Below are 18,807 nucleotides of genomic sequence, written 5' to 3' on the forward strand. Positions count from 1 at the left end.
ATTGCCCGCCACTGGAGGTGGTTCAAGAGAACGCCTTCAAGAGACATTTGGATGTTTATCTTGCTGGGATCTTATGACTCCTGCTGACTTCCTGTCCATGGGGTAGGGGGCTGGACTCGCTTCCAAGGTCCCTTCCAGCCCTAATGTCTATGAAATCCATGAAATTATTACACAAGATTTATTATACCATTCATTGCCTGAACATGTGGCCAGGTTAAAACCACACTTTAAAATGTGGTTAACTGGTTAATCACATCTTAAATATAATGTCTGCTACAGGCTACAGTCTAGCCTTAGTTTGAAGGGGCTGATAGAAAAATGGCACTCAAGTCTTCACTTATCTTAGCCAGTTCCAAGCCATCTGGTAGAAGCAGTGCCTCCTGCTGGCTAACACTAGCAATCTTTAGCAATTACTTCAGAGAACTTTTCATAACCATAATAAATCTGCTCGACTTTGTGGTTGATGTTGTCAATAAGTCAAAGGGGTAAGGAGTCAGTAGAAACAAAAAGGAAAAATAAATGCAATATTTTGACATCACAACAGTGTTAAAATGCCTGCTCCTTTAGTGGGGACTTGGTAATGCTGCCAACAAGTTAAAAGGCTTCAAAGAGCTGCAGCATGTTGAATTATTCACCATCCCTGAACACACTCCTGATGCAAACCTGTTTTTAACTCTGTGCCAAAGGATTCTAGAAATCCATTGTCGCATTTCCTGAAACCTTTCCTGGCTGAGCAATACCTCACCACACATGTTCAGCTGCCAGGCTGTCCTTTCAGAACAGAGGAAAAGACTTGCTTTTAAGTTCCTGGTTTCTACAATTCTTCTGCAAGTCCTCTCACTTAGGACAGACAACTGAGGAATTAGATGCTGGCTGCGATTTCAAGGCACAGGGCTAATGTGCGATTTCAAGGCACAGGGCTGATTCCCTCTGCAAAGGGAATCAGGGAGGGAAATGCCTTCAGGGCATTGCTGCAACCTCAGGGCTATGGCAGACCATTGCCTGTTTTGTCCCATTTCACAAGGACAAAAATACTAGTTCTTTACCTGGATCTTCCCTCACACCCATAAATTCCATCTTGTTCACAGTACCTTTATCTTTCCTTTCTCGTGTTAAAACTGCAAAACTCCATCTGGCCTTCTGCACCCAGGAAAGTGGCATCTGGGATCTACCTTACAGCTGCCTTTGCTTAGTTTCCCCTGCTCTTCTTAATAAGGTATACAGATTTGTTTGGTTTGTTATTTTTTCTTCAAGACTCATGCAACTATTTAGCACATAAAGGGTGAGTAGAAATGAAGCATTCTTCATGCAACTCTTTGAGAGCTTTCTCACAAAGAACTCCCCTAACAAAGTCCATTTCCAAAGGGCATTTGAGAATCTAGTTTGTTATTTTTCCTCTACAAAACTGACAAAAAATTAGCTGGAAGGACACTGGGCAAACAAAATGCTTCTAGCATGACAAGACAAGCAAGGCAAGATTTAAATGAAAGCTTAGTCATGTTCTGCTTTAAGAAACAAAGAGCCCTTCTTTAACGTCAACCATTCGGCTTCACCTCCCACTGCTGCAGGAAAGAGGCTCTTCACTTTTTCAAACACTATCCTTCAGCTACTGAAATAAAGAGGAGGACAAAGAAGAAAAACCTCTAACCAGAAAGCTCCCTCAACTGTGTATTCCTTCACTGCTGGGTGTGTCTCTCCAGCAGAGCAGCTGCAGGGTCAGGAATGACTGCAGAGAGCCAGGCAGCCAGCAGCTGCTGTCAAGCTGAAAAGAGATTTGAGAGACCTGCCAAAAGAGCTGCCCTTTCACCCAAAACCTCTTCACCTCATTTTAGTCGCTTAGCAGCAAGTGAGCGCACTTACTCAGCATTTTTCTTTAGACAGGTTGCATTAAAAAAAGCAAAAGCAGCAGTGAAGGATTAGGGTAGGAATAACAATCTTTTAACAATGAAGTCCCTCACACATTTACTATACTCTGTCATCCTGCTAAGGCCTCCATTCTGCTCAAGTTGCTGACAGGAAGTTCATGAAGTTCCTGTTACAGGCAGGAGTACAGAGATAACTTTTTCTTTTCCTTTCTTTATTAACAGGGGAGAAAAAGGAGGAGAAAAAAATATATTTCCCGTCAAAGCAAAGGCCCAAGACTACGAACTTTCCTCACTATGCCACCCTACTGTAAATACTATGTAGTGCGGCTGAAGTCTATGTACAGGGTCTGTCTGGGCGTGATTTGGTCAGCACAGCCCCAGTATAAAAAGCTGTGCATATTCATTTGAGGTAAAATGCGGTCAGCAGGGCAGGGAAACTGGATCCTACACTAATGGTAATGCTGTTTCACTGCCAACAATTTACTCCTGCCTAGCAGCAGGAATAGAGCCCAAGAGGGGTAAACATAGCTAAGTACTTTATTAGCCTGATGGGGATTATGATTAAACCCATACCAGACATGCCCATTCTTCACCCACACACCCTGAGCCCCTGTTATATCCTGAGTTCTTGAAAGCAAGGGAGTAGGCATGCCTGGGGCTTGAAACTACTGCTCAGCTTCGAGAACTGCACTTCATGCTTCATTCTTGCACTCACAAGTAGCCTCTAGTCACTTGTAATGAAGCACAATATGATTCCTCATTGCCTGTTACACAAAGATTTGCAGCATCAAAAGGATATGTCTGAGGCATGAAAGGCCAATTTAGGCAAAAGATTTGTGTGTCAAGGCAGTTGCCTTCTAGTGACAATTGGAGTACAAGTATCAGCCTTAGAGAAGAAGTTCTTTATATTTATTAGAAGTAAAAGACCAGTACGAAGATGTAAAAATGGTGGGTTTGCCTAACAGAACAGAGAGTATGCAGGTTACTTTGTCATTTCTATGATTGCTCAGATTTCTTTGCAATAGTTCTACTGAGATGGAACTTTAAAAAACAAGAGCAAAAATAATACTTGTTAACATAGCAAGCATACACAACTACAGTGAGAAACACACTCTGTTTGCTATTAATTTTTGGCTTTGAGGAAACTATCTGCCCTAAAGGAAAATAGGTACTTCATGGCCAAACATCCTTTTCTGGTAACATCTGCCCTGATAATCCAAAACTGTTCCTGTCCTAAAAGGCTGCATAGCCTTAGTAACTCTTCCCCACTTTGCTCCCCACACATGTTCTAAAATGTTCCACTCTATCATCATCGCTAATACAATCTTCCCTTGTTAATTTATCTCAGGACATCTGGGATTTTAGTTTCTTCTCTTCTTTACTACTGTCAATCACTAGAAAGAAATATCTAATATCCAAAATAAGAATTTCCATCTGTATTGTGGTAGTGAGTTGCACATGCCCCACACACACCACTGCAGTTTACTGTACCCTAATAAACCACCATAAAAATTCGGCCAATTGTTGTCATTATGCTAAACAGAAAACATACTTCTATGTGCAGCCATGAAATGTGATACTGTATTTCTAAATACAGTATAACAAATGTTGCCCTGGAATAACCATGAGATTGGGCACAAATCCCAAAGCAAAGAGGGCTTAGACATGAAATGGTAATTAAAACAAATTCTAAGGTTTATTTTGTAAGAGTGCACAATTTTAAAGATATTTGGTACTATAGGAGCAGGATTTACACAGTTACTGACTATGACAACAATATCCTTGATAAAATGTACTTAGTTCACACTATGTTCCTAAGGGAAACAGGTTATTTATGTTATTTATGTCTCTAAGGAAGCTGATTAATATACTGTTCAAAACATAACATCATCAGTGGAGTACTCCCTAACAGAAGAAACACATCCTTTGCAATTGTTTAAACTGTTTCTTTCCTTAAAGTGTTGTAAAGGAAGCTACATATCTATTTTGTACCATGCGAGTCATCATAAAACTGAAACCTAAGAATTAGAACAATAAACAAAACATCCAAACTCACTGGAATATTCACCAACTACTCATATGAGATATAACTCTGAGCTATACTGTAAATCAGGGCGCAAAAGGCTGTCAGTTACAAAATTCAGGACCAAAACATCTAAAACAGACTTTTATGAACAAATCTTGGGAATTTTGCCTTTGTTCTTAATTAAACCAGGATCAAGCCAAAAGTATTATCCCCAAAGCACTGCTTTCACAGAATCAAGTATAAATTCAGGGCAGCTCAGCTGAAATGAAGAGAATTTCTCTGGATTTACACACGGATAATAGCAGAGCTTGGTCTTTACTCTCTGCTAACATAGTTGCCATGAATTTAGCTATGATTGTCAGACCTTTCTTTATACTGAACTTTCCAGACTGGAAGTTCCATGGCCATTTTGTATTCTGTTCAGTGTAGAGTGAAAAAGAAACAAAAAATGTGCATTAACTCATGGAGTTTGTCTTCTATTTCAGCTTTTTTGACTGGAAAATGTCTGCTGATTGTGCTTGTGGAAAAATACGGCAGTCACTACATGCAAAGACACATCATAGAACTAACGCATCTATTTTCATAATACCTGTCGTAGGAGCTCTTCCTGACGCATCCTAATTCTCTCCCTTTCCATCTGGATTCTTTGGAGCCTCAGCTTCTGTTGCTGTTGCTGTTGGGTAGTCAGTGCATTAGGCATACTCAGCAACCCAGCTTGAGGATTCTGAGTAGGATGGTTTTGCTGGGAAATGGCTGTACTGGATGTCAGTTGCTGCTGGTGCTGATGATTCAGTACTATGGGAAAGAAAAGAACTGTTACAGTTAGTTATTGTATAGTTAGTTCCTGTATTTGAATTTTACTTTAAGAAAACAAAGGACACAGGGCATATGCTCCATTTCCATTCAATGTATTCTAACAGTACATAGAAGAGTTGTTAATATCGCAACTACTCATTCTGATAAGAATTGACACTGCTAATTATTTAATATCTAGATTTAATATCTACAGTCTTTTAAAAATACAAAAATTCAAAATTTTAAAAATTCAGTTCAAGTCAAAATATGTTCAAATGCTCAACTAATGCTATGTAGTAAAATGTTCACGTGATTTTTCTCAATAATCACAACCAAGTCCACAGGGTATAGTGACCTGGCTGAAATTTGAAAATATTTATTTTTTTTACTTTATCGACAGCTCTAATTGGCTTATTGTAGAAAGACAGGGGCCCAGCTATTTTCACTGCTTTATAATAACACTGTCTATCCCCCAACACTGAATGGCAAAGACCCCTCTTCTAATAACAGAAAGAGAAAGAACAGCCAGTACTTAGGATGCCCCCTTGAGAATGGGAACGTAGGTTCAATTTCCTACTTAGCTAGTAATGACCTTGAGCAAGTCGCTTAGTCTCTGTTGCTCATCTGTACAATACTTCATGAGAAGTGTTGTAAAGATTAATATATTAAAGACTGGGAAGTGCTCAAATACTAAACTAAAAGGAGCATGTAAGTGCTTTAGATAAAAATTCCATTGGAGATTGGATCTCATCACATAACACTTCCATAAGTCTGGCTGTTAGAAGTTACAAAAGCAGTTCAGCAAAGCATATCAGTTATTAACAAGAGCTACTGTGAGAGCAGACAGCCTTTCAATCCATTATTCATCCAAATCTCTTGCAGGTCATATTTCAAGGCAGGTGAAACAATAATAAATATGGCACAAAGAAAGTTTATCTGAATCTCTAACACTTTCATAAATAAAAAAGGAAAGAAATAAAAATCAAAACAGATCTGCTGGCCTTTGCCAGCTTTTCCTGACAGATGTTTTTGTACCTTTCAAACAAATAATGTCCCTTTTTTCCAAATGGCCTCAGACGTTTTGTTTTTGGTCTGTAGTCAGTGGAAAGTTAGCCATCTGTGCTTACAGTATGAGAATTTTTATGAATAGCAAAACAGCATAATTTACAATTTGCTGGTAAATTATACTAATTTCTTTAGCAAAATCAGCACAAACCCAACCTCCAGTGACCCTGCCCTGAAAGAATGATCCTAATCCATCTTGTTTCAGTAAGTACAACCAAAATGAACTGGGTTCCTTGTAGACTTTTAAAAATTTAACTAACAACATATCCTGAATTAATTCCCAATGTAAAACCATTCACTCAATTAAGCCAGCTAAAGGTTGAATTTACAGTTCATTTAAAAATAAAAAAAATATTATAAATTGGAGATTACTTGACTAATGTAGGCCTGTTTTAAGACAACAGAAGGATTTGTTAATCTTTCAAGGTCCTTGGGTATGCATGTAGTATTTGCATAGTTAATGTCCTCTAAAGATTATCTATATATTCCACCACACATTTTATTAACATCTGAAATCTTATCTGTAGGAGCATTAAATTTTGGAGACTAGCCACGAATACCACACCCTTGCTGAAGTATTCAAAACATTTGTCTCTGGGGTACAGCTCTGCAGAGGAAAGGTAAGCAAATTCCCCATTCTCCCCCCGCTTATTTTTTACATCTACTGCAAACCACTGAATGCTTCTACTCAAACAGAAGAGGCTTGTTGTCACTTAAATCAATGTCAACCTTTTTGTTCAAACACAGGAATCACCAAACTAAGCAGAATTCTTTGCCAGTTAGGGGTTATTCAGTGACTTAAATTAAATAAATTACTCACCTCAGCACAGCTCCACAGCCAACCATGTAATTCATACCAAAAAACGCAATCACAATTGAGAATCTCAGCAGATTTGGGCATAAAGACTGTAGTACCCCTTTCTTTACCTATAGAGGTGCTTCCCTACGGGACTGGGCTGAGCCAAAGATGAGGCAAAGTAGATAAGACTGAACTGCCACTGCTTGTGCTCCATTTGATTCACTTAAATAAAAAAAAGCTTCTGTGCCCAAACAAGAACACCCTACATCTCAGAAGACTCTTGACAAAGAGTCCAACACAGCAGGGATTTGCATCTTTATTTTCTTTCTCTCTCTGATGTATTTATGAGGAGGAACGATAAAATCACAACTAGTTTCCCTACTTGCCTCTGATCAAGGCAAGTTTATTTTGTATGTACATCTGATTTCAGGAATATCTGGCCTTTCTGTACTGTAGAAAACAAAGATGAAATGAGCAATAGGAATTATTGCCAAGAAACAAGCTCTCCTCAAACTATCTTTCTCAGACCCAGATGGGAAATCTCTGCTCATTTACAATGAAGTAAAATCAGGAATTACTCAGGTGACATTAAATGAATTAGATGGGTATACATCTGGTACTATCCAGGATCCTGATACTGCAAACACTTACACAAGCCTCAGGACCTAAGGGAAAGGAGACTCAAGCCCAGAATCAACGTTTTTCTACAGGAAATTCACAATATATTAGATTCTTTTTAAGTGCAAATCTTTTTAAACCAAGAAATGAACGTAAATGACAAAAATGGGCCAAGCTATGAGAAGATTATTGGTGGGATACCCTCCCAATCTCTGGAATAAATTTGGAGTTAATGCCTGAATTGAAGCAGTATTACGGGCATGTGTTACTTAAAAGCGTATAAACGGCTATCTGTTGTCCCTGCTGGGGGAAATTCTGTGGACAACAGTCCCTATGTCCCATCATAGGATCATAAATCCCATATTGCATCTCAGATGGGCTTCTTGGGACTGGAGAAAGGAAATGTGAGAGTCTCTTACTCTCATGGAATTAAAAAGGATATCCTGGCTCCTTATATGTAAGTAGGCAGGGTAGATGTGCACCTTTATAGATTAACTAAATGAAACCAGTTACCACTGAATCTATACTTGGGAATTGGGGCACTGAAATAATATGGTCCTACCATGCTTTCTTCCCTCTACTTTCAAACAGTTTTATTCACGTGACATGGTAGAATCATGGAAACTATGCTGACGATAGGAACATAAAACAATCATAGAAGACTCCTCTTGCCACAAATGGAGTGTACTACATAGTCTGTGAAGAATCAAAAAACATTTAACCAGTCATTCCCCTTCCAACAATAAAGTATTTATATCAAGTGCATCTAACATAGTGATTTACCTAAAGGAAAGTTTGGAAAGTTTCAGTATGAGAGATGGCAGGATGTTCTATGAGAGCCTTTTATACAGGAACACTGTGGTTGAGGAATAGACCAACAGCATTGAACTGGGGAAGGAAAAGCTTCTAAAATAAGGAGAGAAAAATGGGTCTTTGATGGTGTCTGGGATTTTTGTGACTCTTGCTGAGTCTACCCACCAATACCACAAGGGCCTGGAAATGAGAAGGGATAACACTTGTCCTTTATTCCCTTAGATAAAGGGTGGAAGGAAATACAACTGCCTCCGCTTCATGCTGTGACTCACTAATGTGCCTAAGTGCCTTAGTACTTTGGCTCCAATATATGCTGCACTCCTGCCACTTCTGCTGCTTGTTCTGACTGGACAGTGGCATCACCAGTCACACCCACAATGCAAAACAGGACAATACTGCATTTTAATGAAAGAGGCAACAGGGCCCTGGTTTTGCGACCCCTGACTGCCTACTTTCTGTCCCTGCTCATCTCTTCAGTGGTAGCTCTTCCCACACTGGATCTGCGAACTATGATTCACTGATTAGACAGGTCTTTAGTAAGAGATGGCAAGTTCAGGGTCACACAGAAGTGGTCCTGTAGGCTACCTTGAGACCACAGACCAGGGGAGGGCAAAATATGGTCCACAGGCCAGATGTAGCCCATCAGTTGATTTTATCCAGCCCACAGGCAATAGCACCACACAGCAAGCCCTGGGTGAGTTGTGTTCAGACCTCAAACTCTGCTGGCAGCTAGTGTAGGCTGTGGCTCCAGCTCTCACCTCTGCTATTGTCATGGGGGGGGGATGCTGAGTGGAAGCAGCCCCAGCAGCCTGGGAGATGGAGTCCAGCCTGCCCAGGGCCCAAGAAGCTGGACTCCATCTCCAAGCCTCTGTGGAGGGATGATGCACAGAAGCAACCCTGCCTGCCTGCCTGGCACAGCTTGGCACCAGCAGAATCCAGGGCCCAAGCGCAGCTCACCCAGGGCCTGCCGCATGGTGCTGGGTGGGTGGGGCTGTTTCCTCCCAGGGTCCCACACAACGCCTGGGAGACAAGCCATGATTGGGCCCTGGTCTCTGTTGGCAGATGGTGTCCACAGCCTGCAGGCCTGGACTGCATCTCTCAAGTACCACTTCCTGCCTACCCAGTACCATGTGGCAGGCCCTGGGTGGGCAATGCTCAGGCCTCAGTCACCGAGCGATGCTGGGCAGAACTGTTTCCATCCAGCATCCCCCGCAACATCAGCAGAGGCCAGTTTCTGCCTGTGGGGGGTGAAGCCTGGCCACAGGCCTCTGCACTGTCCTAGCCTGCCCCATCCCCGCCATCCCTCCACCCCTCATCAGGGTTCCTGGGAGCCGTGGAGTCAGGGGTGGAGGATGAGTGTGTGGATGCATATACACACGCCAGGAGCCCTGATGGTGGGGTGGGACAGCACAGAAGCCTGTGGCCGGGTTTCATTCCCTGTCCTCCCCAAGCTGTGGATGTGGCCAGCAAGTGCCAGCTTCAGGTAGGGGAGGACATGCAGGCTTGTCAGCCAGCCCTGGGCAGGCTTATGCTCTTGTTCCCACTACTCCTCTGGCACCAGCCCCAGCCCCAGCTTGGGTGTGGGGAATGCATGCATGCACACATCTGCTACCCTCAGCTGCTCACCAAAACTCATTAAATTGTCTGCAAATAATTGCTCACCCCTACTAGAGACAAAAGTTCGAGATTCCTTGTAAAAACTGGGGGTCAGCCAAATGGTCAACTCTAGAAGCATCCATTTTTTCACCAGCCCAAACTCTTGAGGTATGTCCAAACATGACAGATATGGAAGGGACAGAGGCATCACTGTCTTTGTTTTACTATGCTTTTAGCCAAATATGGATACTTTTGCACATCCTGAATACACATCCTCATCAATTAGCAAAGAACCAGAGAAGGGGCACTCTGAAGTGCTCTGGGTTAAAATACAGGGCAGTCGAGGGGAAAGAGATTTAACGGTGGGGGTCTACTACAGACCACCCAACCAGAGGGAAGAGCTAGACCAGGAATTCTTAAGTCAGCTCATGGAGGTAGTTAGGTCAAAGGACATGGTCATCATGGGTGACCTGAACTTTCCAGACATCTGCTGGGAAGAGCAGTCAGCCGGGTCTGACCACTCACGTAGGTTCCTAGCCAGAACGCAGGACCTCCATCTAACCCAGGAGGTACACAGCCCCACCAGGGGAGACGCCTTGTTGGACCTGGTGCTGGCCACGGGAGATGACCTGGTGAGGGGGCTGCGGGTGCTCGACCACCTGGGCGACAGCAATGATCGCCTGCTGGAATTCACCATCCAGTGCAAGGTGGCAAAGGCCTGCAGTAAGGCAGCAGCCCTAGATTTCAGGAGGGCAGACTTCAATGAGCTAAGAAGAATAGTCAGGGAAGCGCTGAGGTCCCGGAGGGGAGGGGAGCCAGGTGTCCAAGAAGAGTGGTTGCTCCTTAAGGAGACGATCCTCCAAGCCCAAAGAGAGGTAATCCCAATGAGGATCAAAGGGGGCAGGAGGGCGCAAAAGTCCCCATGGCTTACCAAAAGCATCCGGGAGTGTCTCCTAGCTAAAAGGGAGGCGCACCCCCAACAGAAGGGAGGGGCCATCACCAGGGAGGACTATACTGCGGTTGCTCAGGGGTGTAGGGGGGCAGTCAGGAAAGTCAAGGCGGAGATGGAACTGGGACTGGCTTCCCAGATCAAGGACAATAAGAAGTCCCTTTTTAAATACATAGGGGACAAAAAGTAGGTTCTGGGTAATGTGGGGCCCCTGCAGGACACGTTGGGGAATTTGGTCATCACACCAGATGACAAAGCTAATGTATTTAACGATTTCTTTGCCTCCATTTTCCTGAGCAGGGACCGGAACAGCCACCCCCCCCTCTGGGCCCCCCTCAGGCCCCAGGGGAGGCACACCCAGGCCAAGGGTTAGTGAGGAACTAGTTAGGGAGCTTCTGGAGGGACTGGAAGTATTCAAATCAGCTGCTCTGGATGATTTCCACCCCTGAGTGCTGAGGGAATTAGCTGAGGTCATTGCGGGATCCCTGGCACGGCTGTACGAGCACTTGTGGTGCTCTAGTGTGGTGCCAGAGGACTGGAAGAGGGCCAGTGTAGTTTCCATCTTCAAAAAGGGGAGAAAGGAGGACCCGGGAAACTATAGGCCAGTGAGTCTTACCTCAATCCTGGGGAAGCTTTTTGAGAGAATTATTCTGGCACACATCCACGAGGGGCCAGGAGGGGAGATTATGCTTAGGGGCAACCAACACGGGTTCATTAGGGGCAGGTCTTGTCAGACCAACCTGGGGGCCTTCTACGACCAGGTCACCAAATCCGTAGACGCAGGGGTAGCAGTGGACATAGTCTTCCTGGACTTTTGGAAGGCCTTCAACACTGTCTCTCACCGTGTTCTCATTAAGAAACTGGGGGACTGTGGTGTCGACACCCACACAGTCAAATGGGTTGCCAACTGGCTGGAGGGCCACACCCAGAGAGTGGTGGTGGAAGGGTCGTTTTTGACCTGGAGGGATGTGGGCAGTGGGGTCCCCCAGGGCTCTGTCCTCAGGCCCGCGCTGTTCAACCTCTTCATCAGCGACTTGGACAAGGGCGTAAATAGCACCCTGTTCAAATTTGCTGATGACACTAAATTGTGGGGGGATGTGGGCACGCTAGAAGAAAGGAATAGACTGCAATTGGACCTAGACAGGTTACAAGGGTGGGCGGATAAGAACAGGATGGGTTTCAACACTGATAAGTGCAAGGTGATACACCTGGGGAGGAAGAACCAGCACCATACCTATAGGCTGGGGAACTCCCTTCTCATCAGTACAGAGGCAGAAAAGGATCTTGGAGTCATCATTGATGCCAAGATGAATATGGGCTGGCAGTGCAGGGATGCAGTCAGGAAGGCCAACTGCACTTTGTCATGCATCCACAGATGCATCTCAAGCAGGTCCAAGGAGGTGCTACTTCCCCTCTATGCGGCACTGGTCCGGCTGCAGCTGGAGTACTGCGTCCAGTTCTGGGCGCCACACTTCAAGAGAGAGGTGGACAGCATGGAGAGGGTCCAGAGGAGGGCCACTCGCATGATCAGGGGGCAGCAGGGCAGGAGACGAGGAGAGGCTACGGGACCTGAACCTGTTCAGCCTCCACAAGAGAAGGCTGAGGGGGGAATCTAGTGGCCTGTTACAAGCTAGTCAGAGCAGCAGGCACTGGGGAAGTCCCTGTTCCCCCGAGCATTACCAGGACTGACCAGGAATAACGGTCATAAGCTGGTAGAGGGTAGATTTAGGCTAGATATCAGGAGGTGCTACTTCACGGTCAGGGCGGCTAGGATCTGGAATGAACTTCCAAGAGAACTGGTGCTGGCCCCTACCCTGGGGGTCTTTAAGAGGAGGCTAGATGAACACCTTGCTGGGGTCGTTTGACCCCAGTACTCTTTCCTGCCATGGCAGGGGGTTGGACTTGATGATGTTCTCAGGTCTCTTCTGACCCTACAAACTATGAAACCTCTAAGAGAAACTGCAGCATCTGTTGCTTTAAACTATGAATCTGCTAAATGCTAGACTAGTAAAACTGCTGGATCTGGGAATTGGCCAGACAGTAATTCATGTTAGATTTGGAAACAGTTCTGTGCACTGGTTCCGGAGACAGCCTCATGTGTGAGCCTTTAGTTAAGCAGCTGACATAAGTTTTAGTATGTGTCTACACCAGAAGAGCCTCTCTGCCACTATGGCTACAACAGAATAGTTATACTGTGAATTCCCCTAGTGAAGATGTAGTGTGTGTCAATGTGAATTTTTTGCTGATACAGTTGTGCATTCTCCCTGAGCAAGATAAGCTAAGATAGGAGAAACTCCTCTTGTCAGCAAAGCAGTGTCAACAACAGAGGCTTTGTCAGAGGTGTAGCAGGGCAGCTCCATGCTGGCTGCCTTGGTGCTGATGGCAATAGTGGCTATTTTTGCATGCCACCACTCTGCCATCCCCCAAAAGATGTCACCCAGGGTTGTTAAACTGGTCACTCCCCACTGTCACACTACTGCATTTTGTTGGCTGGAGGGTCAGAATTTTTTTTCATACTCCTTGCTGATGTAGATTTGCTGGCAAAACACTGTAAGCTAGACAAAACATTTTGAAAAGGAAAGCTGCAACAATCTTCACAGGAACTGGAGGGTGGAGCACTACTGCCAAGGAGGATGAGTATGGAGAAGGCATAAGGAAGTCAGTCTGTGCGTGTACTTGACTGGAAAGCTAGCAGCAGTTGCTGTACCTCTGTAAATAGTTTTCTTAGTAAAGAGAGAGTTTAGTTTTTACCAGCATGAAGTATTTTCCTGTTACCACCCAGTAGGCAATACATTAAATGTACCACATACTTTTTGAGTGGTGTTGGCCTCACAAAATCCCTCCAGGTGGAGAGGAAGTAGGAGATGCTGTCTGGTGCATTAACCTACCCCACAGTACTGCCTGTCCAGCAAGCCTGTGCCAAGGTGTGTGCTGGCAGAAGCCAACATTGACTATGGAGTGATTTATATCCCAAAAAGTATGAAAAAGATTACTTCATACTAAACCACAAAGTGATGTCAATTTTCCTTCTTATGTAAAGTTTCTTTGTATACCATAATGTCAAAGATCTCACATTGAGCCTGTATTTGTCACTTCTTGCCTTATGATGGAAAAAAATAGCCTCCTTCTCTTCACTTGTGGCAGCAACGTCTATGAATTTCCCCATTATATTATACATTTGTCCCATCACTTTCAGGACTGCTGGCCTTCCAGAATCTAAACAGATTTAAATACTCAAATCACTCTGGTTAAAGTCAAAGTTCAGTTTCACAGGAAATCTTTTATTTGAAGCTTCTGGTTGAATCTTGCTGCCATCTCTCCAGATCTGTGGTAACTGAGCTTATACTAAGTTTTGCAAATATTGACAAATTAAACATTGCAATGGTTATGACTCTTCTTACAGTAAGTCTCAATAATATCTGATTCCTCTTTTAGTTAGCTACCATTTTAGAAGGTAATTTGTGGCAAAAACTAACTTGACCTTAAACCAAAAGGTTTTCCTCTATTTCTCCTTCTGTTTTAGTTTATTAATTCTATGGATTTGATTGCTTACAGAGTATACTGAGTGTCAACACTTCTCCTCTATACCCAGATAGACTCTTATCCTGTAATACTATCTACTTAGGTAAATCCTTATAAAGCAGTGGTTCTCAGTAGGTTCACACTCTTAATTTTCATTCATTTTTTTTACTACAAAAAATAAGAGACTAATTTTGCTATTGCAAATAACTCAGAAAGACCTCGACATGTCAAAACGTTTTTAATCCTGTGGATTCCTACCTAACATTTCTGGGTTTATCTTGTGAATCATGTTTGCATGCCTCATTGTGCTAACACTACATGATACCCCACAGCACCCTTGAAAGTATCTCATGGTACCTGAGCTGAGAATCGCTGCCCTAAACACTACTGTTTTCAGTGGATCTGCAGACTGGTGCAATGGACAGCTAACATAGTTGTTACTGCAGGGCTGAAGCCTTCTTTAGCTTCCTATTGTTTGCACAAGTTATATATTGTATATGCAACAACAGGAGAAAAATAAGGGGCAGGTGAAAGAAAGACAATTCAAATCTTAATTTATAAAAAGATATTTAACAGGCTTAAGAACAGGTTTAGTACCTGAAATAATTTTCAAGGTATTTGTTTGGTACTAACCAAATTTCAGGTTGATGCTCTCCTTTTAAATAAATACGTCTGTGCTGAAAAGAAAGTTCCCATGGAATACCAGTCAACAGAAAAAAAGTCCTGTCTACCTACAGATCTAAGGTTTGTCTTGAAGAAAATGCTCAACAGCTTGTCTTTCATCAAATATGGGTTGTTTTTTAACTTTTATTGGAACAACCTGAAACTGTTAGGGATTCCCCATATACCATTTCATCTGACCCACGGAGTTGACTTTTTTTTTTTTTAAACTAAATGGGTTACACTTTAGTTAAAATTCAGAGTCTTCTGTTGTGTGTATTTAATGTCATTCTGTCACTTCAGGCCTGATCTAGTCCACTGAAATCAAGAGAAAGACTACCTTTGACTAATGAGCAACTTTACAGTACAGGGACATTCTAGACTTGGTTGTTCTTTAGGCTACCTTCTCGTGGTACTTGCTTGATTTAACTGATATGTTAATACTTTCTGTTGTTATTTATGTTCAAACTTAAAGAAAGAACAATTCATTTTTCTTAAGGTTTCTGTATATATTTATGGGAAAAAACAGAATTTGGTTCGCAAAATAATGCCAATTAAAATTCAAACCAGATTACTCAACATGAAAGCTGTTTTTTAGTTCAGTGATAACCACTTGACAAACCAGCATTCTCTCACAGTACAGGAGGTAGTGTATAACAGGCAACATGCAATAATAATTAGTTGTCACCCATTCTACAAAGCAAGTTGGAAGCAGTATTTCTAATGCAACTTTGTTTTGCACAATAAGACAAGCCACTCAATGAGCAGCTGTTGCACAACTTCTCAGCTCAAATCAAAGGGAATAACGTTTTGGGCCCAAACAGAGACCTCAGTTAGATGGCTATGATTTCATTCCAGCCAGTGGAGTTACAGCCATTTATTTACTCCAGATCTGAAGTAGACGATATATTATTTCATTATCTGAAAATGAAGCCTGAACCAGTTCTTTTGAAAAAATGTCTTTGCTGGGTATATGTGAAGCACAGATCATTTTGTGGACAAGAGAATCTGCAAGTAAAAGTAGCTAAACATGCAGGTGTAAATTGTTTCTGACATATGCACTGAACTGATTGTACCCACTTTTATTTCAGTGTTAGAAGTGTCTGAGTGCAGCTGAGCATCTCTTTTCTGCACTATGTTTATGGGCAGGCCACAGTCTAATTCATACAAACTGGCCAGCATCAGGTGTCACGCAGCACAGTCTGATGAAAAACATATGTCTGAGGAGGTAAAAAGAAAAATCCAGCCATATTACAGTTTTGACTTAGTCATGACATTGTGAAAGGAAAAAAAAAGACCAGTCTCTCCCTCCTTCTCTCTGCTCCTGCCAACAAAGAACTGCTTGTTTCACTTACTTCCCAGAAACAGCATTAGCCTTCCAACAAGGTCAGCAAAAATGCTGCTTTTCACTTCAGGGTGCATTTCATTCCAAAAATCTGTAAAGTATTAGACAAAAAAGTTGTACTATCCCATTGAACACAGGGCCCTTTATTCAGATTTCTAGGCTGAGAATAATCATGCAGAAATTTCTCAACAGTTTCAACTAATATGCCGGGAGTCTGCAATCTACACATTTAGCAATGCTTTTCTGGGTTCATTGCTTCAAGCTTAAAACAATCTAATCTGCAGGTGCAACATCAAAACTGGGAATTAACACAAATTTTTTCAACAGGTTGGTTATTAACTGGCTGGGCAGTCAGACTCTTCCCTTTAACAGTAACTGCATAAATACCAAAAGTAGAAACTTTTCTCTAGTGCAGCATGTCTTAAAGGATCTTGTCTGACCAGAAATACACCTTAAATCCTTCATTAGTAATATTAGTAATACTAATTATAACAATTACTTAAAAACAGCAACTATGAAAAAGGCTTAATTAACCATTCTCTGCTATGGCAGTCAGTTTGGACAATGAAAAGCAAGAAGCCAATTCCACTTCCCGGTTTTCTGCACTTGCCCAGTCCTACAATGTTTGCCTTGGTAGCCCTGAAAGTGAATACTTACAGCCAAATATTCTTTGGCTTTTATTTAAACAGAAAAAAGATTAGAAAAAAAATAAAGTGTCATTTAACCAGATCAGTCTTTACCACATTGGGTATATATGCTAGATTTTACTCTAGAGGAGAGACATTTTAGATTTGAGGCACCCCTTGTTAGATTCAAGGCACCGCTGGGAAAATGCCAGATCTTACTTTTTACTCATTTTTTGACTACAGAAAAATACTAAAGCAATTCTTCTCTTTCAAAGACCTAAAAAAGACCCCAGCATTCCTGGTTCAAGTTAAATCATAATCCCCCAGCATGCTTTCCAGCCCTGGGCTGGGCTGTGCTTCAGAGGGCAGGGCTGGCCCCACCTCTCTATTCCCCAACTCGAGCAGTGAGGGCTGGTTGACAAGGGACTGGGGTGGGCACGCCCAACTGGGAACGCCCCCCAGAGGCAAACCCCAGCTGAGGTCAGGGAGGCAAGTTAAACACCCCTTCCCTTGGTCAAATTTACTGCTGGCTGTGACTGTGCATGACAAATCCCAGAGGCACCTGGAAGCAGGAAGAGGAAGTAATGGGCAACTCTGCAGAGTCCTGCTGCTGTAATTCTGAACTGCAAATCCCAGACACCTTTGGGGCAGCAGGAAGAAATGAACACACAGCCAGAGAGCACTGCTCGAGCCCCACCCGCCGCTTCTGGCCTGAGCCACTGCAGGCATGGGCTACATTTCCTGAATCAAAGGCAAATGTCTGTTCACTTCTGTTTCAATGTAATCTCTGCAGTTTAGACTAACCTGCAAAGACTGAATTGATTCAGCCCCAGGGGTTTTGACTGTCTGTACCTTACCCAATAGTTCAGAATGTTTTCAACACGATAGATTTCTATCTGAAATTCCTGGGTTTATCTTGTGAATCAAGTTTATGCACCTCATCGTGCTAACACTACATGGCACCCCACAGCCACCTTGAAGGACCTCAAAGCATCCTAGGATCCTGGTTAAAGATCATTGTGCTATATAGCAAGTTGCTAATTTAAAAGTGTCCTGCAAGGCACTTGGCTTCCAATCACTTTACCTGATGCTAAAGTAAATTCCTGCTAGTAACCATGGTTCTGTTAGTTGCTTCTCTGTACAAAGTGAATATATTCCTCCATTTTCTCTTTGCTAAATCCACCTGATTAAAGCCTCCAAGAGGCAATTAATTTCAAACAAGTTGAAAAAGTTCATTCCCAGACACTGGGTGGCAAAAGCCCCATTTCCATGTAGTTTGCACTTTCTTCCAGAAACTGTTCCAACTCTCATATAAATTATATTCCATTAGCCAGAAACAGCTCCTAAAATTATTTCTCTCAACCACATCTGAATCCTGTCAGCCCCTTTCAGGATATCCAATCATTAAAAATGGCTTGAAACAGGAAGCTTTTCCACACTGCAGGTGCTACATGGATACAGCCTACGTGGGGAAAAACAAGCATCCCTCTCAACGTTACACACTTCTAGCCAGATTCAAACAAATGAAGTCTGGCTAATCACAGACAATTCCAAAACACCAAACATTATGCTGGCTATCACTGAAATGCAGCTTTTCTGCTTTATATCTTGGGAGTTTGTGTACCCTTATCTCTAGAGACTCACATTACTAATGTGAACAAATTGCATTTTATCTTCTTCAAACAATAGCAGTCACACCTCTTATTACAGCAGGATATGGAAACTTCAGTTCATTCATTTATTACCGCTATTTAAAATTATTGCAACTTTTTATTAGTTGGACTTCCTGGCTCTTACAAAATGAAGGGAGGAATAAAGTGCCATAACACATTACTACAAGGACCACACTACATTACCATGAGCTCTGTAGTGGCAGGCAAAACCCTTTAGCTCACACATGTATTTCTATAACACAAGCAGCTGACTGTATATGCTGACCTCCATGTTAACATTTACCCTTTATTCATGTAGGCTAGGGACAGATATTCAAAAAATCTGAGCCTGAATTGATTCAATCTTTGCAGGTTAGTGTAACCTGTGTAGACTGAACTGATTTGCAGGTGAACAAACATTCACTTTTAATTCCAAAATGCAGGCACAAGCCTGCTGTAGCTCAGGCTAGAAGATG

General features: G+C 42.7%; 1 protein-coding gene across 1 annotated transcript in view; it reads right to left on the reverse strand.

The window, feature by feature from the left end:
- The window catches only part of WWTR1 (WW domain containing transcription regulator 1), a 123,525-nt gene that overhangs the window by 17,148 nt on the left and 87,570 nt on the right, over positions 1-18,807 (reverse strand). Inside the window, exon 3 of the mRNA XM_090050603.1 lies at positions 4,481-4,686. Coding sequence (XP_089906729.1) covers positions 4,481-4,686 — 206 coding nt within the window. The remainder of the gene's footprint in view (positions 1-4,480; positions 4,687-18,807) is intronic.

The sequence above is a fragment of the Crocodylus siamensis genome, chromosome 6 (assembly GCF_052110815.1).
Source record: "Crocodylus siamensis isolate JL-2025a chromosome 6, ASM5211081v1, whole genome shotgun sequence".
Classification (NCBI taxonomy): Eukaryota; Metazoa; Chordata; order Crocodylia; family Crocodylidae; genus Crocodylus; species Crocodylus siamensis.